The sequence below is a fragment of the Electrophorus electricus genome, chromosome 12 (genome assembly GCF_041902795.1).
Source record: "Electrophorus electricus isolate QZ-2024a chromosome 12, ASM4190279v1, whole genome shotgun sequence".
Taxonomy (NCBI): domain Eukaryota; kingdom Metazoa; phylum Chordata; class Actinopteri; order Gymnotiformes; family Gymnotidae; genus Electrophorus; species Electrophorus electricus.
This window is the reverse complement of record NC_137508.1, coordinates 6,523,182-6,547,726: the sequence shown is the minus strand read 5'-3', so window position 1 is coordinate 6,547,726 and position 24,545 is coordinate 6,523,182. Positions and strand designations below refer to the sequence as shown.

The window sequence follows — 24,545 nt, the reverse complement described above, 5'->3', positions numbered from 1 at the left end:
GAGGAGGGGGAGTGGTCACAAGAGGCGGAAGTGATGAGGAACACAACACAGTGCACCAGGAGTGCATGCCAGCAAAGATGAAGGAGAGAGAAACAGGAATAGAGAGGCAGGTGGATGTGGGGGGGGGGGGCATTTGGCAGTGTGCGATTTTACGGGGTCATGGTGAAACCTCCACTGGGCCGCATGTGCAGAGTATGGAACTTTAAGGGTCGGTGTGTCCTCATCCTCAAGGCCACGCAGTGCTGTGTGTGTGTGTGTGTGTGTGTGTGTGTGTGTGTGTGTGTGTGTGTGTGTGTGTGTGTGTGTGTGTGTGTGTGTGTGTGTGTGTGTGTGTGTGTGTGTGCGCGTGTGCCTGTGTATCCCACACACTCTCACTATCCTACTTTTGACCATGCTCATTTCCAGTAGAAGCACATCTGTTCCACTGCCCCCCCCCCCCCCACACACACACACGCAGGTACAGCTCTGATACAGCGGTGAAGGGCTTCGTCTACACGCACAGCAGTGTTTCGTGCAACCCGCGATAAGTATGAAGTGCACACAGTGTTCCAGAGGACGAGTGTGTCCTGCTCTGCGCTCCCACAGGCTAGCAGGCCACATGCTACTCGGCTCTGTGTTTAGTTATTAATCAAGCTGGCCACGCTTCACGCTCTGAGTTTTATTCTCCTCTGCTCTGGCACTGAACCTTCTCACCTTCCCTGTCTCGGTCTCACAAACTTTAAAACTTGGTTATGTGAAGTTTCTTTCCAGGCCTGCATATCTTTTGTGTGAAATATGTAATTCGATGTTCTATGCATGTGTGAGTCTGTCGGCATGGGAGGGTATGTCTGTCAGGATGGGTGGGGGTGTGTGGGTGGGCACACGTACGAGCGTGTGTGCCAGGTCTCTTCTGCTAATCAGTGGTGTGTTGGAGGGGCAGGCTCAGCTTCCTTCAATGTCTCTATGGTGATAACAAGGTGGATTTTTTTTTTTTAGTATTATTACCAAAGCCCTGGATTTCCAGCATCTAATACAGTGAAGAGAAATAACTGGCAGGGGTTGAAATAATGTCTAAGGTTTGGACTGGGAAAGGAGTGGGAGACTAAAATGAAAGTCGCAGACAAGTGGAGATGGGTAGAAGAGGAAAACTTGATGAAGAGAAATGCAAACGATGGAAGGTAAGCAGGAGGAAGCAGTCCCTCAGCAGGAAGAGATTTCAGCAGAGCTGCCATGAATTAGTCAGCAAATGGCCAAAAAGAGATCATCTGTAAGACTGCCTAGGATGCATGGCTTCCATTTACGTGCACACACACAAACTTGCAGAAAACAAGTCAAAGAAAAGCATCGATTCCTGAAGTTGTTAGACAGCCACTTCCCCATGCACTAAAGGAACTCTTGAGTTAAACGTTAAATCGGAATCTAGACACGACACACTCATGACAGTCATACAGTCGCGTTGAAAAACAGGAAGACATGCCTGGGTAGTGCGGAGTTAAACGCTAGAGGTCTTTTTTTCTGTGGATATGAAGACGCGTCAAACAAGAACTCCGCATTTTTGACCTACATACGTAAACCTTTTGAATTCTGGAGTGGATTTAAATTTAGTAAACCTTGACATTCCTTATTTTGACAAAACATTTGCTGCTTATCGGCGTATTCTGTGACACGGAAAGAGCCCTGTCAAAACATGGCCAAGTATGTTCATCTCGCTGAGAGAGAATGAAGAATAACACCGACTCCTGGTGTTCAGTCCTTAACCTTCAGCCACTTGGATAGGCAATTCGCTCAGCACTGCAGGCTAGCCTGCGAAGTTAATAACCTATGTCGCAAAGCGTTATTTAATAAATGCCGTGAAATGTAGGTTATGCTAGCTAGCATCTGTCCTTGTCCTGGTTCTGGCCCTAAGGAATAAGGTTCTCCTTGAAGCGTACACTTGTTGTCGAAGGTCGGGTAAAAGGCGTCGGACGGTGGAGAGTTGAGCTGCGGAATACATCGTCCCTACACATGGATATACTTCGCTGCTGCTGACACGCCATTTACCGTGTGTTGCCGCTATGCTGAGCTGAACAGTTGCTGCCGTTTTCGCTTTGTCCTTATAACGGCAAGAATGTGCTGGACAAATTTGGTTGTGAATGCCTTTCTTCTGCTCTGCTCAGCTTTTCTGTTTCACCTTAACATGACATGAAAAACAGGCCTCTCCTTACTCGCTAAAGCCAAAGCACCAGAGAGCGAGTTGTTTGCTGTATACCCTAATGAAGCTGTGAATGGCCTTAAATAGATTACCTAAAGCACCATATGCATTTTATCAACCAGATGGGAGAACATCATTACGAGGACACAGGCGGTTATATAGAAATATCTTTAAATTACTGGTTGCCAGCCATGTCCTGTGCCTTTATCAAGTACATATTACATCCGGTTGATTTAAAAAATTAAAAAAGTGGTCTGATGCAGACTTATGAGGGGGAAGGAGACTGGATACCCCCAGCGTTGCACACCTAAGTGGGCATGCACAAATGAGGGGTGCAAGGGTGCATTTGTAATGGAACAGGCCCTTTGTCTTCTAAAATCTGTGTCATTTTTGAGAAAACCAGCTTCAGCCAATTAGCACGACATGTGAACTTACTCGTGACTCTCATTGGCGGAAACACTGTCACTGGCCTGAACAGGCAAATAAACTTGCCTGACATACATTTTTTAAATTTTATATATATATATATATATATATATATATATATAAAAACTGGTCATGCGCCATCAAGCATGGTTCACTTTTGAATCCAAAACATTTTCCATTTGTGTAGTTGTGTGTACAAGTGTTCCAGTGCTTTGGAGCATCACAAAAAAACGAAACAATCCCATGAAAGGGTGTCTTCATGGTGCGTGCATGCGTGCGTGGAGGGTATGTCTGTATACGTATGGGCACACACTGAAGGGACTGTTTCCATGAGACTGACTCATCAGTGTACAGGAGGATTTGATATCAGTCAGTGTGAAGCTCCTGCTAGGCAGAAGCTGGCCAGTAAATGTGCAGATCAATGCCGGCATGCAGCCTGCTTACTGCTGTAGCATAAATCAGCAGCGAGAGAGGACCGCAGCTTTGTGGACTCGCATCCACCCACACAGCAACCCCAGTAGGAACAAAAGTTTATAATGAGTTGATCAGATTGGGGACTGCTTATAACGATTAGCAGTTAACAATAGTTCACATCTGAAATTATTGCTTGATGCAATTTGGTGATGTCACTGACCCAAGATGGCTCCACCCTCCCCTTGCACCCTCTCCAGCCCTGAGCAGCATGCAGCAGCCTCAGGCGCAGACAGCCAGACCTGCCGTTGTGCGTTTGGCCGGCCGCGTGAGTGGGACTGGGCTGTAACCTAACCCTAATGAACACTGTCCTCTGACAAACAGCACACCTCATCTTAACTAGACATCTTGTTAAGCACCGGCCATGACCATCTCTCCACCGGGCAGCAGGGTCCTGGCTTAGCACCGCACATATGCACGCGCGCGCGCACACACACACACCCACAAACAGCCGATCAATAATGTTGCTACGGGGAGCCTGATCAATATTGCCTGGACTTAGAGTGGCGGGTGAGCAGAGATTTAGTTCACACCATTTTCCCAAATAGCCACAGGAGAGCACACAGTCCTCAACGTGTGTGCGTGCGTGCGTGCGTGCGTGCGTGCGTGCACGTACATGAGTGCGCAGGCGTGTACTTGACTGCGTGCACACCCGCGTGCTCGCTCTGTTGAACGGAGGCTGTGAGGAGCTGCGTATTTGCGTGGTCCATGTTTGCATGTGCTTCGAATGCCGCGGGCCGCTTGAGCTTGAAAGGTTCCCCTCGCCTAACGCAGATCCTCTCTGGCAGTGCGACGCAAGCTGTGTGAAGCTTGTCCTGTCCTGGCCTGCCTGAAGCGGTGCCGAGTGCGCCTGTGGGTTTCGATCGCGCCGGTCCTCCGAAGACTTGCAATGAGATCCACCTTCGGCTTCGGAGCTGCAACTGCTCCAGTTTAGCGGAGGGCTTCCTGATGAAGATAAGGCCTTATGGAAAGTCTTAATTAAAAAGTTTATCGGCGGCTGGCAGGCGGGAGCTGAGCAGCCGTAGTGTGAGTCTTTTGTGCTGTGATAGACTCACTGACAAGCAGCCAGATAACGGCAGCAGCCAGCGAGGGCCCACAGCACTTAAGCGCACACGCACGCCAAAGTGCCTGTTATTAGCGTGCACATGCACGCCAAAGCGTCTGATGTCAGTAAAGCGCATCCCAAAATGCCTGATTTTTAACACAGACGAAATGTCTGATATTAACGTGCACATGCACACCGAAGCGCATGATCTTAAAGTACATGCACAGCAAAGCGTCCAATACTAACGCGCACACAAGTGCATGCACGTGGCCAAGTGTCTGATATTAACGCATAAGTGCACGCCAAAGTGCGTGATGGTAATGCGCATACACACTGCAAATTCATGATCTAAAAGCGCCCACACAAATCAAAGCCTGTTACCAAAACGCATGAGCACGTGAAAGCGCCTGATACGAAAACTCACACTTCAAAGGAGCTTTGTTGCACGGCCCATACGGCAATGAGCAGACGGCCTCCTGTGTGGTTGGGGCGGAGCCCTCGCGTAAGCCTGCCCTTAGCAGCAATAAATCCAATTGCATTATGCAAAGTGGCTGCTGTTGTACTTTTAATAAGGAACAAAATAGAGCCCATGTTTGCCAGTGTTAACGGTGCGCTGTGAACAAACACTAGACTGCTTTGATGCAGCAAAAGCAACTGATCTGGTGGAGGCGGGTCAGAGGCAGGCTGCCGGTGGGGCATAACGGAGCTCTCTGCCAACACGGTGAGGACAGATGCCCCCTTCTACAAGACTGTCTCCAAGCAAGCCACTGCCTCAAACCCTGCCCCCAGTGAGCCCTTTCTGCAGCCACGCCCCCTGACGAGCACCTTCAAAGGGTGGCCACGCCCACAGCTCCCTCCTCGTCACCAGTAACATCTCTCTGCTCCGGTTTCCCATCGTCCCACTCTTCACATCTTTTTAAATGTCGTCACGGCCTCCAAATTTCTTTTGCATTGATCTTTGCTCTGCACGAACATTATTTTAGCACGTCAAGGTGTCGAGGTAGCTGCCCATTTCAGAGTGCTCTGGCTGGAGGTGATGAAATCAGCCTCTGACCACTCTGTAGCCCAGTGGGAGAATGGTGTTTAAGAGCTTTCTACACCTTCCAGATATTATAGGCTATTGAATTCACTTTGGGCCTCAATTTATTCTGATATCATCTTGAATTAAAATGTCTTTTCTATTTGTCTGCATGGAAGAAGTATAGGTTCATTTTATGAGTAGGAAAAAAAAATCTATTTATTGTAGCAGACTTTTTTTCCCCCCATCATTAATAGACTTGCTGAAGATAATAGATGGTGTGATATGCTCTGGCATTTATCCGGAGCAGAAAAATACATTTTCTGTAGGCACACTGCTTTCCTCCTCTCTCTCTGGAGAAGGTTTTGGTCTAGCCTCAGTCGTGTTCTCCTTATTCGTGCTGGCAGGCCATCGGTAGCTGAACATTGCGACTGACCTTTGCAGAAACAATTTGGGCAGGTGCCGGGGGAGGTTGCGTGCGAGGTCGGAGCCCAAGCTTGGAGAGGCCTGCATCCCTGCCCCTGGGAGTGCACACTGCAGCCACGCGTGCTTATGAGAGAGTTACAGGTGGAGAGAGGCTGCGCATGGGCACAGAGTGTCACAGAGGCGTGCGTCGCTTTTGTACAGGAGAGTTCATCTTCCATTTCCCATCCTCACTGCGCCCACTAAACCGTCGCTAGCCGTTTGTCCGTTTGTGTGCTGTGCATGAGAGACTACAACCTTCAAATAGATGACAGAAGCTAAATAGGAATTTAATTTACAGAGTTTGCAAGAGATGTGAGATGAGTGAAAAGGAGCAGGATAATGTGTTGGCGAAGAAATTTGCATAAAATGGCCTCAATTTTCAGGCCATTGTATCGCCTGAAGTCACCACCACCATGTGGGAGCGGGGTTAAGACGAGTTCTTTTTATATCAAATCACTTAACTGCACAGCCATGACCCAAAATCAATGAACAGAAATTACAGGATGGCGCTAGGCAAGAAATGGGACTTGGTGCCGTCTGCGTTTGATTCCATACAGATGTGCCGGAACCTATTTAGGTTCGACTGCCTCGTAATCAGATTGTGGGCCTCAGGACGACCACAGCCGACACTGGCGATGGAGAGCTAATGCAGGAGGGTGTCAGGGTGGGAGAGAGATGGATGGGTAGGAGCGTCTGAACAGAAGGCTGGCCAGGAGAGGCTCCCTGCTCCCTGCAGCCGTGATGGCGAGGCAGTGGATGTGCGTGAAGTTTAACTCCGCTAATGAAGCTGACTCCTGTACATTGAAAACATCTGGGGGGTGGGGTGGGTCAGAGTAAAATTGACCATGCGGGCGTGCGCGCGCACACACACACACACACACACACACACACACACACACAACTGTGCTCACACTGCCGGGATTAGAGGGAATATGTCCTCCAATTCAAAGAGCCTTCAGCTGCATGACGGTGCATTGCGATTGTGTTTATGCACCAGTGCACTGAGTGGCTGAAGACCTCGGTTGACCTTCTTGCTCTAACCTGTTTCTTCTACTTGCTCTGCTGTGCTTTTCCTGCACTGTCAAAAGGATCAAGTACAGCAGCTCCAGGGGGAAAATAATGCAAGGATTTTGACTCTTTTAGTTAGCGCTACAAAACCTATTTCCTAGCAGTTTGGCTAGGGATGTGTGGGCGTGAATGTTGGCTTTCGGTGTGTGATTATATCGTGGACTCCATCGGCGCGGTTTGAATTTGCTATGCAGAATTTGTGTCATTTTGCCATCGTAACAGAGCCACCGCATCGCTTCTCGCTGCGCACCAGTTAATAAACGGAGAGCTCACTCTGAATACAGCAGTGCTGGTCGTCTTAACTAAGAGGCTTGGTGCACTTCAGTTTGCATGAGCCCTAAACGGTAGTGCCGAATTTTGCTATTGATGGCCATGACGCTGTCGTATGCATGAGCCCGCGTTGCCTCCGATGTTGTTTTAGTATTTATTTTTGATCGGTGACACCCGGCCCCTCCAAAATATTTACCTTTGTACGTGGCGAGAGACCCGTACAGGCACGTACAAAACCCCAATAAAGCGGTTTAAAGAGTTCTTGCTTTGACTGTCCTCGTTCTGAACCACAGCGAGAACTCAGGAAGCCTATGGGCTATGCCGTTTCCATGGAATAGCGTGGAAGATCCCCCAGCAGTGACTGTTGGCTTTATTAGAACCCCCCCCAGCCATCACTGAGTCTGCAGTTTGGCCTTTGACGATTCACTGACTTCCTCTTCCTCCTTTTTCCCATCAGCCTAGCAGCGCTAACTCCAAACCGGCGCAGAGCGAGTGCTGGCACGCGGAGCCCTGCTCCAGCACCGTGGATTAAGGGCACAAAGGCAGCCGAGACGGGTGGGAGGGACATGGAGTCACTGACCCCCCCCCCTGGGCCTCGGTTCCATCACTGATCAGCTGGATGACTAAGTGTAACGCGATAACTGTACGGTGCCACCTCCACCCTCCTTCGTCCTTTAGCATTTTTCCCTTCGCAGAAAAGAACACAGAGCCGGAAATTACTGGCAGAGTTCAACTGATCATGTGCTTTTTTTTTTTTTAGCCTTTATAGTTTATGCTTTTACCCGAGCAAGCCCACACCGACTAGATGGCACTCCCAACCCCCCCCCCCCTTGTTTGTTTTTTTTTTTTCCTGTAGTGTCATCATTCTCACTCCACATTATGGAGTTGATGAAGATCAATGGAGATGTTTTGTGTGTTACATTCAGTTTCGTACTTGAATCTTAGAATTTTCTTGTTTACTGACCTGGCAAGCTTGGAGCTGGTTTTGCGACCCAGATCATCACAAGTCTATTAAACGCCGCTCACGCGTTTACAGGGAGTAACCTGCTGCTGATACCTGCGTAACGCATGTAACCTCCAAAGAGGTCTGCAGTTGGAGAGCGTTTTTGCCCCATGGATGTTCTCCGAGTAGCACGGCCATGGTGTGGCCTCCAGGTGTAGGGCTGTACGTGGCATATGTGAGAAGTATCCCTCGTTGTTTAATCGGTGTCCGGGTGGCTTTTGGTACTTTTTGGTCATTTATAGCCAGTTTCCATATTTAGCAAGACCATCTTTCTCTTCAAGCCTTCTGTTGTGTTCGTCCTGCTCACGGTGCGTTTTGGCTGCTGTGTGTTACTCTGCGTTTTATTGTTTATGCTGTTCAGTCTCCTTTAGGAGGTGTTTAGGAGCGTGTGCACGCGTGCATACACGAACACTTGCAATGTTTTGGCGGGAGGACGCCAGATCCTGTTTACAGTTTCGATTCTCAAGAAATCATATTTTTCTTTCTCGTCCCACACTGCCGAGTATTATCCCCCGCTTGGATAGCTCTTGATCTGTTAAGATCCAAACAATGCAACACAGCCTGCCTTGCCTCCTGAATGAGCTGTAAAAGATGAGACTACTGCTCCATCAGCGCACGCGTGTATACACACACGCACACACAGGCGGCTTTTGCCGGCTGGCTACAAAGCATAACTTGCGTCAAGCGGCACGGTGAGTGTTTTGAGCTTGGCCTCCTCCTGGTCTGAGGCGACGCGATTGGCCGTCAGGGTGGCATGGGAGCGCGTCTGTGCGTCTCTCCAGCTCTGATCGTGTTTGCGGGGCGACGGCGTGGCGAGCCTGAGCGAGGGTGAACCAAATGGAATTACTCCACCATCAAAGGGAAGTGTTCATGAATTAGGGATGACCTTGCTATGAGAGGCCCATGAGACACAGCTCAGAGTTCAGCTAATTTCACAGCCACTCACTCAGTAGCCCAGGCAGGTGACAGAGAGAGACACAGAGAGAGAGGAAGAGCACTCGAGGCACGTAGAGCAATGGGGAGCCCAGATTTATAGATTAGATGAATAGAAGTGAAAGTGATGCAAAGCCAGCACTAGTCATTTATGATGGCTGGGGTGTGTGTGTGTGTGTGTGCACGTCTGCTTTTTGTGGATTTGTCTGTTGGTCTGTCTTGATTTAGTTACTTTCCTTTATCCGAGCCACACACTTGCATAGCAGATGAATGTATTGTCTACAGGCGTTAGAGGTTTTAGGTGTGTGTGTGTGTGTGTGTGTATGTGTGTATGTCTTGTTGTCACAAAGTATAAAAGAATGGATTAATGCATAATTCCTAGAAAGCTACCCATTTATGTACTACCAATTTCAGTCCTGGTGGCCTGTTCCTCTGGTTATGAAGGACAGGTGAAGGTTCCTCCCAGTCCCTACGTTGCTATGCTCCAGCGTTTGAAAATGTAAAGGTCACGAGTGTGACACAAGGCTCAGTACAGGCTTAAGGAGGATTTTAACATTTTGCCAGTTTGGGTTGTTTTTGTTTTTTTTTGGGGGGGGGGGGGGGTAAAATTCTCTGTATGCAATTCTACGGGTAACATCAGAATTGCTTAACATGATTAATGAAGGTGGTCAGGTACAGATGGCACTACCCAAGGATGTACAGTCCCCTCAAGCCATGGTTGGCTAATAATGACATCCTCTGCTAGCTTTGAAGTTCATCCCTGTGACATACCAGATCTAATTTGTTCATTTTAAAATTGTGGGGGTGTGCAGGCATGCATGCGCATGTATCTAATATCTATCTTCAGCCCCCCTCTACTCACTCCGTCAGTGGTCAGTTCGGGACCACTGTTGACAGGATATTATTCCAGTGGTAGCGGACCATTCTCAACACTGCAGTGACGCTGACATGCTTGTGGGGGTTGTGGTGAAATGAGTGTCAGCAGCAGGGCTGCTGGAGCTGTTAGATGTGTTCCTGTCACCACTGGGTTGAGTGCTCCGCTGTCTTCAGATCTCCAGCCAACAGCAGGGCTGTGGTCATTAAACTGACCCCACACACACTTTGTAAGTGTATACACTTACATGTATGGCAAACAGAAGATCATGTTTGGGTGTCTTTGACTGTGAACATCTTAACTTAATTAGCTACAACATATCTTCTTAGGGTGTAAAAGCCTACCCATAATGCACTTGGCTAAAAGCTTTGTGATATGTCAGCAGTAGCAGCTACTCATTAGAGGACTGTATTCTATCTGGCCTGTCTCTCTATCACTCTGTCACATCCTTTTGCCTTTAAAAGCAGTGGGTGTATAATGGAGCTGAATGACACATCCATACAAAATCATATTTATTATTCTCTTTTTTTTGTGCTAATAAGGCAGATGCCAAGTACTGGAGTTCTGACTCACTAGTGACAGCACCAGCTGCTGGAAATGTTTCTCCTCTGTCGGGTTCTTTTCTTTTTGGCTTCCACATGATAGAAATAACAGCTGGAAACTGCCCGTTATGGACTGCTCTTGATTCTTTGTTTGTTTTCATTTCCCTTTTTTTTTCTTTGGGTGGGGGGGAGGGTTATGTGTGTGTTTGTGCGTGTGTAATGGCTTTTAAAGGCCTTTCTCAGGCTTTGATCCATCCTCTGCCACATTTCTCATCGATCAGCAGTTAAGCCTGGATTAGTCTGATTTCTCACCCAGAAATGGCCCTCACAACCAATCACAAAGCAGGATCGGACTCTGTGTCCAGTCACAAATCAGAGAGGTTGAAAAAACACCTTTGAAGTTGAGCGCTAAAGTGCTTTAGCATCTACTAGACAGGATTCCTTTGAAAATGCGATTACATGAATTAATTTCAGTTAAGTATTCATGGCACTGCAGCACCATACATTTTCAAATGAAAACTCCAAAGGTAGAAAACCTTGAAGTAATTTCAGTGCACCAAATGTCTATTGTCTGGTTCTCAGGAAGTGTGTGTGACATTAATGATGCTAACCCCAATGAATCTGAGTCTTTTCATTCTCTCTTCTCTGTTACTCGGTTTATTACAGAAGAGGGAGGATATTCAAATAGACTCCAGAGCCAGTCCTAAGAAGAGTGCGGAGCCTTCCATCGACCTGCTAGGCCTTGGTAAGACACAAATAATCAATCCCTCATCTACCCCACCTCTGAGTGAAGCCGGTCTGGCTGCCGAGTAACATTCCTGCCCGTGCGGCGGAGGTTATGGCCTCAGGAAGAGAACTGAAATTATAGCCCTGATCCTGAAGCAGACGGCGGGTTTATGGTCTGGAGTCTCTGGCCATCACTGGCCCTCCCTGAAGCCTGTAATGGTGTACTCTGGCTGGCACTGCTGCTCCTGTGTGCTTGGGTGACAGAGAGAGCACTCAGCTGACCAAATCATCCCTGCATTGATCGGAGAGGCTGCTTAAGCCACTGAGATCACTGAGCCCAATAGATACTCTGTTATTTTCTGGAAAATGAAAACCATTCGGATCCCTGAAGCTATACTGCACTCAAATGTCTTTTTTTTTTTTTTTTTTTATCTCCCTCTCTTTCTTTGTGCTCACTCTGCCTCCTTTCTCCCCATCTTCCTCTTGCTCCCTGTCCTGCTTGCGCACTGTCTGTCCCTCTCATTGTCTCGCTCTCGCGCCCTCCCTCTTCGTTTGCAACTGTTGTGACGTCTGACGGGGTAGGAGAGGGAGACGGCAGAGTGATGGAGGTGAGGGGAGTGGAAGAAGCAAAGAGTGATTATTTAGTGTGTGCATGGTATGGGTGTGTGTGTGTGGGTGTGCGTGTGGTTGGGTCTGTGAATTTGTTGTTTGGTGAAGCTTGGGAGATGATGATGGAAGAAGTGTGATGATGCAGAGACAGATCCATGTGTCTTGCTTTTGTGTTTTACTTTACACACATGGCTGTCTCCCTTGGCAGCGAGAGGCAGCCAGATGCATGATGAGCACAGAACGCTTACATCACCCACTGCCTCCCCACCCACCCAAGCCTGTGTGGGTGCTCTCTAGAAGAAAATAAATTGTATTTTCATGGATTTTATCAACTTTAAGAGGGTGGGGGGGGGGGAGTATTACTGGAAATATAGCTCTCCAGTGGCTGTTTTGTATGAAGCACTCACACAGTTCAGACACTGTTTCAGCTTAATGGAAAGAGAAAGTGCATTTGAACGTCCCACCAGGGTCCGCGTGCGCGCCTGTCTGCAGTTGGTGCGGTCTCTCACGAGTTTGATTATGTTCAGCGCTTTGCGGATGCAGTCAGCAAGCAGCGGCAGAGACGGACATGCAAAGTTGCACGATCTTTTCTCAGCACTCCGCTCCCTCATCACAGCTCATATAGCGCACATGCATATTTCTAGGCTTACCTAAAGGTGCGTAACTGTTCCATTGTCATTAAGCTGAAGTGTGCATGTGAAGCTCTCCCACACCCGATGGGCATGGCCAAGACACTCTTCCTTTCTGGCCTTCACACTAAGGGAAGGAGTGAGTTAGATTAGGGGCCCATTGGGGAGTCGTGGACCAGGCAGCCTCAGCCCACTAACTCAAGTCAGCCAGCTCCAGACTAATTTTCCACTGGCTGTGCTGGTGCTATCGTCTTTCTCAGTTGGTCACATCAGCACTTTATTTGGCTGCTTTTGTTGTTGTTGTTGTTGTTGTTGTTGTTGCTGTTGTACAGGCAGCATTAATCCATGTATGTTGATGTTGTCTTCCTTTGTATACCCTAGTTTTGAATTGATGTAAAGGCTGACGGTGATTCGAGACTTGATATTTGTGAAATAGTATTATCGTTATATTTCTACTACAAACGGTGGCTCACAAAATGCGTATTGTACTATTATATAATTTTAAAAGAAAACACCAAAACGTACTGGCGAAAAAGTGAAGTGGCTAACAGGCCAGCTAACTGTACAGATCACCAGAGGCTGGTCTATCGTTTCGTAGTCTATAGTACTGACAGGCAAACTAGACCTTACGTTCAGCATGACATGGAGCGTAAGTTAAAGTAACGTGTCTCAGCAAGCCTTTTCACGAACTTTCAGCCTTTCTCTCGCTTCATTGTGAACAACATCGAATACTAGTTTGGTATGCATAATAAATACAAGATATTTAATAAATATATCAGTGCGATAATACAACCGGTGACCAAGTGTGTATCATTGCCTCGCAGTTACGTTAACGGCTACATCCTCTTCAGCTGCTCCGTCCGTCATCCAGTCGCAGTTCTCTTCTGAACGGATAGACCCGTCGCCTTGGTCGGATTTATTTACATACGTTTCAGTTTGCTCAACTTTCCATCGCACCGACTCGACGTGCCGGACCCATCGTGCAGCACACGGCCAAGTCCGGCGAGACGGATACTTCTTTATTGAAAAAGAATCGGATAGGTTGCATTGCTTTGTCGTGTCGGACCAATGTAAATGCACTGTAACGCTGCATTTGGAACAGTGCCTGGGGAAAAAGCCGCTGAGATTGTTGGTCGCCGCACCTGACCAGCGTAAACGCACCGTTACCGCAGCAGTAATGGTCGAGGCAAGAAAAATAAAAAGATGCTTTGGGTCTATTTTTGCCGCCTGCCGCAGGACAAACCTACAGTTTCTACCTAGAAATTGTACAAACCTGAGTATTCTTGCTGTATCATGCAATCAATAATGCAGTGCGCCAGGCAGTTTAGTGGAGGTTTTTTTTTTCCCCAAATAAAACCGCTTTTAGCTGAATCTGACGGTGGTGGGTTAAATGGTTCCGCGCCCTTACCTGACTCGGTCGGTGCGTCCGTGTCTTCGGTTGTCTGAGTCGGGACCTCTCACTGGTATCCCTCACCTTTTGTTTATTTTAGAAATGGTCAGCTATAGACCGCTTCGTCTTTGAAAGCACTGCAACTGGACTGCTAACTGACTAATGGTCCTCATGCATCTGCGTGTAGATGCAGTCTAGAGCCCTGGATTGTCTCAGATACAGTTGTTAATGCACAATGAAATATCCTAATTCTATTGAACATTCTTGGTGCAAATGATAGCATCCATATCGTTATAGCAATAAAGGCACTGCTAACAAAATAACACCAGTGAGGGTGGAAGTAAGCAATGATAACTGCAAATACAACACCGCCAATAAAACCGTTGGAGGCAACGGGGCAAAGCGTTTGTGTTTGTGTCTCCTTCTGGCAGTAGAATGTCACCACATGTTTTGCAGTGATATATGCGGCTTTTAGATTTATTTTTCATTCTTTTTCACAGGGTGCAACAACTTAAAAATTTGAGAGTATGGTTTTCAGGGTTTCTTTCTTTTTTTTTCTTTTTTTTTAAAAAGTATAGTAGTGTTGGAATTAATTTTTCACAGTGAAGGAAGATTTGCAACTTGGCCTCACCACCATACAGACTTTCTTTTACTGAGTGTGTGTCTGTGGGCCTCTGACTATGTAGAGAGATTCTGCCAGTTCATTTTGTCTAGGGCCTAAAAGCACTGTAATTTTGATTTGGTGTTGTCTGATTGTCTCAGGCTTCCAGATAGACTGCTCAGGACTAGCTGAGCGAGGGGACTTGTTTTAGGGCTCAGCTCTTGGAGTTAAGTACCTCATGCTTGAGTATAATTTGATTACTGGATTTTACATATATCCAAAACTTTAGATATTTTTTTTCCTCAATAGGTAGAAATCAACCTAATTACACTGTACACATGTTTGTGTTTTGCTTTTCATGCATTACTAGAGAATTCTGCTTGCAGGACCAACACGGATTGTTATTGCTTTTAGTGTCGTCATGCTTACCGAATGGACACCATACTTACATTTACGGCATTTAGCTGACGCTTTTGTCCAAAGCGACTTAGAATTATGAGGACAACTTGAGGGTTAAGGGCCTTGCTCAGGGACCACCACTGGTTGTGGTGGGACTTGAACCAGCAACCTTCAGATTACAAGTCAAGTATCTTAACCACTGAGCTACCACATTTTAATTGGTGTTTAATTATGTGGAATTTTGTTAAGTGTGTTCTCTTCCAAAGCTTCCTCGGGCACTGAAATTCAGTCTCTCTATTGCTCTCTTGCTCTCTCTTACTCACTCACTCTCTCTCCTTTGTGTTATTTCTCCCTATCTTGAGAAAACAATAGGCTCAGGTCTTTTATATTGTGTTTATTGTGACTGTTTTAATTGTATTTATGCACTTCATTTCTCTTTCAGATGCTCCTGCAGTCAACACATCTAGCGGAGGGGCGGGATCTGGAGCTGCTCCTCCCATCAGTGATGATTTAGACATCTTCGGACCAATGGTGTCCAACCCTCTGCCATCAAGCACCAACACAAACCAGGTACACAGTGGCATCTGTGCACTTTTACATAGCCTTCTTGTAGCTTCCTCTCCTGCCTACCAACCCCTGTCCTGATAACTTGTTTAATAAACATTATGTTCAGAGTAGGAAAAAAATCAAGCTTCAGTCAATTTAACACGCATTCACAAGCGCAGAAGCCTCTCGCCAGCATTTTAACCCATTCATTCTGGTGTCTTTTTTCATTTTGTAGTTGCAGGGAACGTAGATCACTCTGGCCCTGTGATATTTCTGAATGCACTGTACACTCGTAATTCTGAGCTTAGTCAGAATCAACTGAATTGACTGAATTTTGTTTGTCAGTCAATCAGAGCTAAAGAAAGCTAGAGCAGTATATTCACATGGCAGTTATCCACCCTAGGGCCCCATCTTGAACTGACCTCAGTGGCAACAAGCACAGACAAAGCTCCCCTTTTCTCTGACACACAGGAAATCAACTCCCTGTTCACTTCCTGTTTGCCCACTCCATCGCTGATCATGGTTCACAGAGGGGCCACTTGCACTGCAGGGTTAAGAGGCGGCTTGGCATCTGTCTTTCTTATCATATCAATCCTCCCCTGCCCCGCCCCCCACTTAAAGCTGCTGTGGAAGGGGGAGGCGCAAAAGGTCACACTGGGTTGTTTTAATTTCCTCTGCAAACAAAAATGATTTTATTTATCTTTCTGGTTACAGCTGACAGGATTGATTTGTAAGGTCTGCCAGGGGCAGAACATGCACTGCGAATAATGTAAGAGACTTGACATTTAGCCTGCTCCTCCTGAGAGCAAGGGGAAAGAGACCGTGGAGGAGGAGGAGGAGGAGGAGGAGGAGTGGGATATGGAGAGAGGGATGTAGGAGTAGGGGACAGAGGAGAGGACTTCCCCTACCCTGCTCTGCCTCTCCCTGCCCAGGGGCGGGGCCAGCCTCTCTAGAGTCTGGAGGCACCTCTGCAACTTTTGCGCATCCTTGGTTGGCCAGCGTGCATCTCCAACTTTATGCGCATGTGCTTGGCAAGCACTCAGGAGGATTGTGGCGTGAAGAGCAATTTGCCTTTGATCTGGGGGAGCTTCTGCACCCCGATATCTCCCCCCACCCCCGGATCCCATTGCACCTTTGCGCCTTCTGAGCCTCCAGACCCCTCAGGCCCGGAGATGTGTTGGATACAGTGGGAAGGAGACCAGCGGCTCCAACAAAAGCCTCTCCCACTTCAATCAGCGTTGAACAGTCTGGCTGCAGGTTCAGAAGCGGTGACGCCAGCGTCGTCCACTGCAGCAGCCTAGTAACCAAGCGCCTCTGAACCCAGCTAGAGCGGGTCCAAAAAAAAAAAAAAACGCGCAACAGTACGTACACGCACGTGTCTGTCACACGAGACCACCTGCCTGCAAATGCTCGTTGCGAGGACTGGAATCTAAAATGCTACTTAATGACCGGAGAGCTACCGATGCCACAATCATCAATATCTATTTAACCCGCTGTAATGTGGTGAGGGTGTGCGCGGAGTGTGTGCGGAGCTGAGCGGTGAAACTGCAGGCTGTCATCTCCGCCTCTTTCCTGCATCGTTATGTGGCGGCATGCGGTGGGCTGCTCGAGGTAGCAGACGCGTTCCTTTCTTCTCACCCTGTGTGCTGTTTGCGCGGAAGCATCACACGGAGGACGTGTCAGCGTTGCGGCTTCACGTAAGCCACTCCAACCAATTTGGAGGCACTTTTTGGGGTTTTTCTGTTTGTTTGGGGGGGTTTTTTTTATTGTTGCTTTTGGGTTTTTTATTGTTTTTGCGTGTCTTAAGACGCATTGCTTGCGGCAATACGATTACACTTGTGCGTGAGTAAGGATTTGTGTTCTTTGTGGTGTAGACGGAAAGAGAGGGCCCAGGGGAGGGCAGGGAAGGAGCAGGTGTGAGATGGAGCACTGAGCTCCCAGACCCCAAGTGCACCACCGCTTCCTGGGACCAAGCGATTGCATTCAGGAACTGTTGATCATGCCAAACAACCGTGATTGGTTGGCTGGCGGCCTGAAACACCACTCTCTCCACTCTCACACAGGAGGCGAGCGGAGGGAGGGGCACCCGCTCCTTTCTTTTCAAGCCCTGATGAGAGACCACCAGGGTGTCGCCTCCCCGCTCTCTCCGTGCGCCTCCAGCCTCTGCATGTTAATCTACTCCCTCACTCGCCTCCTTTCACATCTCATCTGCCTCCAACTCCCATTACTCTCGGCTCTCCCAGGAGATTTTACACGTGTACACACACACACACACACACACACACACACACACACACACACACACACACACTGCATACAGCCCTTTCCTTCCCAGAACTCTTGCCGCATGCTTGCTGCGTGATTGCACTGCTGTTTTACCCCATGAAGTTCAAGTAGCGAAGCATATTCTTCCCTCATTAGACACCCCAACCCAACCGCCTTTCTTATTGAAGGGCCTGCTAGTCGCCTCATTTCAGTATTATCTGCTGTGTATTCTGGCGGTATGGCACAAGTCTCGACTCGTGAACACCCTGTAGCTTCTCTTGAACCTCTTGTTTTAGGATTAGGACTCATTACAAAGTCCTTTCCGTTTCTCCATGCCTGCACACTGGTGCGGTGTGGTGGCAGCAGAGCACATCCGGTGCTGATAGGGTGCAGAACTGCTAGCCTGGCCCTCCAGCGCCGTGCCCATGGCTGGCATCGTGGGTCAGGCAGCGTTGTCTCTCTGAGCGCAGGCATTGGTCTACTTACAGGGTCCCGTGTCACATTGAGCTCATGTCCAGCATGCCATAGGTTCATCCAGAGCTGCTCGTGCACAAACCAAGCCCTGAAACCACACATGATACAGCTGGAGATGACACAGAAGCATCCCGTATGTGTGTTCGTACATACACACCCAGCATCACAGAGAGAGGTACAGAGAGCATACGGGCTCGATGGCACTGAACCATAGTTAGGCGGCTGTGTTTGTATACAAATCATTCACACACACACAGACGCTCAGATGTGCCCGTCAAGTGAAAATACAGCACACTAGGGACGGATCTAAACAGAAGTAAACACCTCTGTGTCATGTGCGTGCGCGCTTTCACATACCCGTCCACGCAGGCTCCAGCGGGCACGGAGCTAAGCTGTCTGCAGTGCGCCCACCCCCACCTCCCCGGCGCAGATGGTCTCTCAGTATGACCGCGGCCTAACGAAAGCCGAGCTGTTCTGCCTGCTTTCCGCCGCGACTCAGCATGCGTGGAAGCTGGCACTGCGGCGTTCCGGCGGGCACCTGGGTGCACCGTTCGCAGCCCTGCTGGCTGCACTGTGCTATCCCCCGCCATGCACACGCTTTCATTTATCAACAATTTAGTACATCCATGCTTATATCCATGCTTTTCTCTGGCTGCGTGTATGTGATAGTGTGTTGGCTTGTTGGCTTTTTCATTTGGGGCTTTCAGTGGCCTGGTTTCATTGTAGTGTTTGTGTCACTACAATGATGTCTGTTATGTGGAAAGGGATCGGCCTGTCGTCTGGGCTTGGGGCTACTGGAGACTCTGAGAGATGCTGTTATTAAGCTGACTGTTTCCAGCACAGTTGCTCTGCTGGTCACTCTCCATACCAAAGAATGCAAGAGTCCGTGTCTCTCTGGAGTGGATGTGTGATGGGATCAGTTTTCTGTGGTCATCCACACACTCGCCCCAGTGACGTGTCCTGTGAGGAGTGCGTCTGGCCCAGCCTCTCTGAAACGCCGCTGGCCAGGTTAACTTGCGTTGGCTTTAAAATAGGCTGCTTTGCATGTCTGTGAGGTAGTTGGAACTTTTGAACACATGCAGATTGCTGGACTATTTCAAGAGCATTTATACATATTTCAAGACTCAGGGACAGTAGGGCCAAAGCTTCTTAATTCATCTCTTCCCAGCCTGTGTGAACTGGCCTTAATTATTCCAGCAGTTGTCATTTTCTCAGCGAATAAGTGAGTGTGTGTGTGTCTGTGTGTCTGTGTGTCTGTGTGTCTGTGTCTGTGTGTCTGTGTCTGTGTGTCTGTGTGTGTGTGTCTGTCTGTGTGTGTGTGTCTGTGTGTGTCTGTGTGTGTGAATTCCTTTTCACAGAAGAAAGCTGCCTGAGGAGTGTCCTTGACTTTGTGAATAGGATGTGCATGTTAAAGGTTAGCTTGGTGTGGCGCACAGTGCTACAGTGTTGAAGAAGGGTCATGTTACTCTCTCTCTGTCTCCCGAATGTTTTGGGGGCGTCTGCGGACAAATGGTTTTGAATATGGTAACGAGTCAGTGTGACGCAAGCTCCGGGATAATTGAAGTGCAGATCTAAAGCGAGAGAGCTCCACATGCGGATCTGAAGCCATACAGGATTAGAGGTGTTGGAGGATGTTTGCATCTATACTGTAGCATCTATTAGCTGAGATGCTGCACTAAATGCTGCTTGCGAATCTTGTAAAGTGTCCATGCCTAAACTGAGCCGCTTGGGGGTTTCAGAGCGTTTCTTTTCCATGTGAGTGTTGGGTGCTGCCAGCCTTGCTAACTTGTGTTCCTTAGTCTCCGAGCACCAGCGTGCTGCATTGTTCTGCTGCTGGAGCTGATGGTGTCAGTATCTTGCCTGGCACTCAGTCGGTGTGTCCGCTGTTGCGAACCATCATCTTCAGTGATTCCAAACAAGCACATTTGTCATTAGCGAGCACTTTTATTCTCTCTCTTCTTTCCCTCGTTCTTGGCTTTCTGAGCGGGGCTGTCTGTGGTTTCCCAGGCAGAGTGGAACTGGATTCGCCCACCCCAACCCTCTGCATCACCGGAGTGCTAATTATCTGTGTGGGGCTGCTAATCACACAAAGCCTCCTCTGTTTCGCAAGAAGAATCTCTCTCTGTGTGTGTGTGTGTGTGTGTGTGTGTGTGTGTGTGTGTGTGTGAGAGAGAGAGAGTGAGGGTACAAGTTGGTACTGGGATTGGAGGTGTTTGGAGTCATAGCTGGAATATTTATGGTCTCCTCTGAATGTCAGGGAAACACTGTGCAGTACTGTGTGTCACTACATGTGTGTCACTGTGTTCCTGTGGGAGTAAATGCGCAGGAATATTTATTGGTGCAAGATGTTTGTTGTTTAATTCCACAGAGGTGGATCACTTGAATATTTATATCCCTACGAGATTACACTCTATATCTGTAATCACACATTCTGAGAGCGTCTTCAGCCATGTGTGAATGTATAGGCAGTGAAAATCTCCTCATACGCACATGCACACCAGAGAGTAGAAGAATGAGAACAGTTCTCTCTCTGAATCACATAGCAGTGGTCTTGGTTCCCCCACCTCATCTATTATTCATTCTAATAGCTTTTCCCCATCCCACTGTTGGACCCCTTTGATTGATTTCCTCAAATGTCACATGATGAGTACAGGGAGGGGCTCGTGTGGGCTTGTGCACGCTCCTTTCATAACACCCTCCACAAGTCGACAGAAGAATACTCACACGTTTTTGGCGACAAGCCTCGTGTGTCCAGTTCAGTTCAGTTTTGGTTTTATTTGTATAGGGCTTTTTAACATCGGACCATCATAAAGCAGGTTTACATAAATTCAGGTTGACTGGAAGCTGTGTGTGTGTGTAGTTGTTTGAGTGGGGGGGTGTGTGTATGTGGTTTGGGGTGGGTGTGCGTGCGTGCGGGTGTCCATTTGCATGCAGGCCATCTCGCTAGACTAATGAGTCAGGCATGTTTTGGCCTGGCTGCACTGGTCTGCTCTTATCAGGCGCGTTGGAAAGAGGTGATCCCTTGCATGCCTAAACGCAGAGCTGCACGCAACACCTCCATCTAAGTGTGATGAGAGGCTCTCTCCCTTCTTCTGCTCCTCCTCCTCCGCCCTGTTCTCCACCCTCACTCCTCACGCCTCCTCCTCCTCCGTTCTCTGCCCGCTCTGCTCTGGCTGGCTGGCACTCCTTCACCCCTGGGTTCATGCCTCTGAGTAATGAGCTGGTGAGAGACTGGAGGATAGTTGAAGGGTGTAGTAATTAGCCGCCTAGCATAGCCTCGGAGCTTCAGCGGCGCTCCCTTCCCTGCCGTGATGTGGCTTTGCGCCTGGTCTTGTGAAGAACTTGTGAGTTCCTTCCTTGTGTTGTAAAGAAGTCTAAAGGTAGTAGCATTGTTGGTGGACGTAAGACAAACTTCAGCAAAGTTTAAACGATTGATTACAGTTAATCAATGACCAGAGCTTGTTGATTTTGTCAGGAACATTTTGTCCGTACAAAGGGAGAAATGGCGTGCACATATGTTGTGTATATATGCCATTTGTGTTTATATAGGGAGTGTGGATTGTTTGGAGAAATACAACAATTACCTGAGCACAGTTATGCGCTATTGTATCACATCCACGTTCTTAAAGCTGCTGCACTGCATTTAAATGTCATGGGTAGAAAAGTGTTCAAAAAAAAAAAAAAAAAAAAAATAGTTTCATGAAAACTCGTTACAACTAGCGGGCACCTGGGTGTTTATGGGCCAGAAAATGGCAGTTCTAGCACGTTCAGCAAGGATTTTGGCTAGCACTAGAGCACCACCTGCTCCCTGAACAACCTCCCCGTCCGTTTGGTTTGACTGAATCGTATACGGGTTTATTTAAATAACACTATGGAGAGTATCCTAAAGTGAACGGATCTCGGTGAGCGCACGGCGTGACCAGAGAGACTTCAGTCCTACTGCTAACAGCCTGCTGAGTGGAAGGCTGCAATCATGCCTCTGTAACTGAGCCAATGGGTGCAGGTACACCGACTGTACGCGCACACACACAGCGGCACGCTGATTGCGCGTTCTGTCCTCAGCCAATCGTGCCTTTGTGTGTGCACTGTGTAAACTTTGGAGTGTGTCTTCACATCCTGAGTTCATTCATCACAGCTGCACCCCAATTAATGTCGTTTCCCACTTGAAGATGATGAACCCCTTCTCCTTGCATATATCTGGGTGAATGTTTCTCTTCTCTTTCTGCACAATAAATGTGTTACTATCTTTACCAGCTCGCACACTTTGGTCTTTTCACTCTGCATGCTGCGCTCATTAGATTTTCCGCCTTATTAGTTTTCTTGACGTCCCGAGCTCACCTAAGCATCTCTGACTGAATGTCTGAACTTCTGAATGCACGCTTGTGCGCTTATGTGTTCGAGCCCACTTTCCTGCGTGTTCTGCACGCGCAAGCGTGTCTGTGACTCACATTCCGTGCCGTTTAGAGACAAGGTCCAGTGGGATTGACAGGTGTGCTTTATGGCTGAGGGCCCAGTTCTCTCAGTTCTTTAAGACTCACAGATGGCGTCCACGCGCTCGCGTGCGTCTGCGCTGATGAGCACTTTGACACGTGCGGTGTTTTCCATAAAGTGCGTTAGCAGAGGAAAGAGCAGCGAAGTGAGTGTTTCCGCTGCTCTCTGCAGGCCACTTCGAGCAAGGCTCCAGGGAGCTCGGCAGCAGGCCCCGGAGCAGGAGCGGCGGCCGGGGCCCCGGGGCCAGCGGGAGGCGCCCCCGCCCCAGCGGACCTGGACCTGTTCAGCGAGAACAGCAGCAGCAGCAGCAAGGCGGAGGACTCCACCAAGAAACCCCTCTCCAAGGACTCCATCCTCTCCCTCTATGGATCCAACACTGTCCCACAGCAGGCCGCACAAGGTACACACCCCACGTCCACAGCCTCTGCACCGCTCCTCCCACAGCGCCCCGCGTCTGCGACGAGTAGCCAGTGTTGGAGCAGTGATGGGTGCCTGTCACAAGGGTTTTGATGCAAGTTTAGGTTGATTATGTATGTGCGAGTGAAAGAAACTGGAATGGAGTTGCAGTCATGCGTGTGGCTCTGTGTGCGTCTGTGTGTGTGAGAGATTCCTCAAGTCCCTTAAGGTGGGTGGCATGCCTTAATGGAAGTCATCAATAATTCAGGCGGTGCATGGTTCAGCACAAGGATACTCTTAAGAGTCCCTGCCTCCTGGAAGAGTGCGTGGGCAGGGCTCTGGCATTTCTCCACCCTCACATAGCCTTTTAATAAACCCCTTCATGTTGCGCCTTTCCTCCCCTCCTTCCTCGCTGGCTCAGGGTTGGGCCCGGGACCACGCAGCAGTGCACACGCTGCCTGTGCTTCCTTTTGGGTGTGTGTTTTTCCGTGGATCGATGCGCTCCTTTTGCCTGTCCTTCATTGCTTGCTGTCTGCCATGCTGTTCGTTTGTCCTTATGTGCGTAACCCTAGTGAGGGTGTTTATCTGGATCTGTTGTTTTGTTTTTTTCCAGCTGATCTGCATGTTTTCTCTCTCCCTAGCTGCTATGTTCATTGGTGCATCTCAGATGCAGTTTCCTGCACAGCCTCAAGCTAACTTCCAGGCTTTCCCAGGGATGGGTGGCCACATGCCTCCCACTACCATGATGGGCGCGGTCATGGGCCAGGGCGGGGCTATGATGGGCCAGAACACTGGCATGATGGTTGGCATGACGATGCCCAACGGCTTTATGGGAAACGCCCAGGCAGGAGTGATGGGCTTGGCACCGGGCATGATGGGAGCGCAGGCCGGAGCCATGCCAGCAGGCGTGGTGCCCCCTCAGAACATGTATGCCATGCAGCCAAGCCAGCAGACCCAGTGGAGTATGGGACAGGTAAACATCTCTGCCTCAGTTCTGCCCTTATTGATTTACTTTCTCTGCAGTTTTTTTTTTTTTTTTTTCGGTGTTGCTTGGGGCTGAGAACGATTGACTACGCAATTGCTGGTATATTTGGCGGCACATACTGCTCATTTAAAATAGGGGGCTACTCAGTCACACTTAACCGCATAGAGAGATGGTTCATGATTAAAAAGTAGTCAGATAATTAAGATGTGAGAAACAGGGAGGTGTTTGGGAGAAACTAGTAATGCTCATATGTTTTGCCTATGTGTCAGTCCAGAGATTGTGTTGAGACTTAACACACCACTTTTATCAGTCAGCCTCCCACTGTAGGTTTAGCTGATGCACAGCAACTCAAATTTTCAAAGCACTGTTCCTTTACCCACTTGATGGCTACATCAGCAGAGCTGTGTGATGTCCACACGGTGTTTGAACTGGGTGGACCATCACTCTAACACCAGCCAACCTCTGTAGGGCTCTTCAAAAAAAAAAACTATAGATGTTTCTGAAACCAATTTTGTTCGCGCATGAAATGAAATGCATCCAACCTTTTAGGCATCGGAGGGCTGTAAATACCTGGCTGTCGCAGACCTGCTGGAGAAAGCTAGAAAGCTTTTAGCAGAATCTAATCTTCAGTCCTCTCTCGTTTGAACGCGCCTCATTAAAAGGGGGGTCGTATGATGTGAACCTCTCAGCTTGTATCAGCTTACAACCCCCACCTTGTGCTGCCTCCTTCCCCAGCGAGCTCCTTCCGC

At 48.5% G+C, this 24,545-nt stretch overlaps 1 protein-coding gene across 5 annotated transcripts in view; it reads left to right on the top strand.

The window, feature by feature from the left end:
- The window catches only part of smap1 (small ArfGAP 1), a 69,768-nt gene that overhangs the window by 43,102 nt on the left and 2,121 nt on the right, over positions 1-24,545 (top strand). For all 5 annotated transcript variants that reach the window (XM_027022955.3, XM_027022954.3, XM_027022957.3 and 2 more), the window contains 4 exons: positions 10,952-11,030; positions 15,082-15,209; positions 22,587-22,815; positions 23,453-23,784. In XM_027022955.3, coding sequence (XP_026878756.2) covers positions 10,952-11,030; positions 15,082-15,209; positions 22,587-22,815; positions 23,453-23,784 — 768 coding nt within the window. The remainder of the gene's footprint in view (positions 1-10,951; positions 11,031-15,081; positions 15,210-22,586; positions 22,816-23,452; positions 23,785-24,545) is intronic.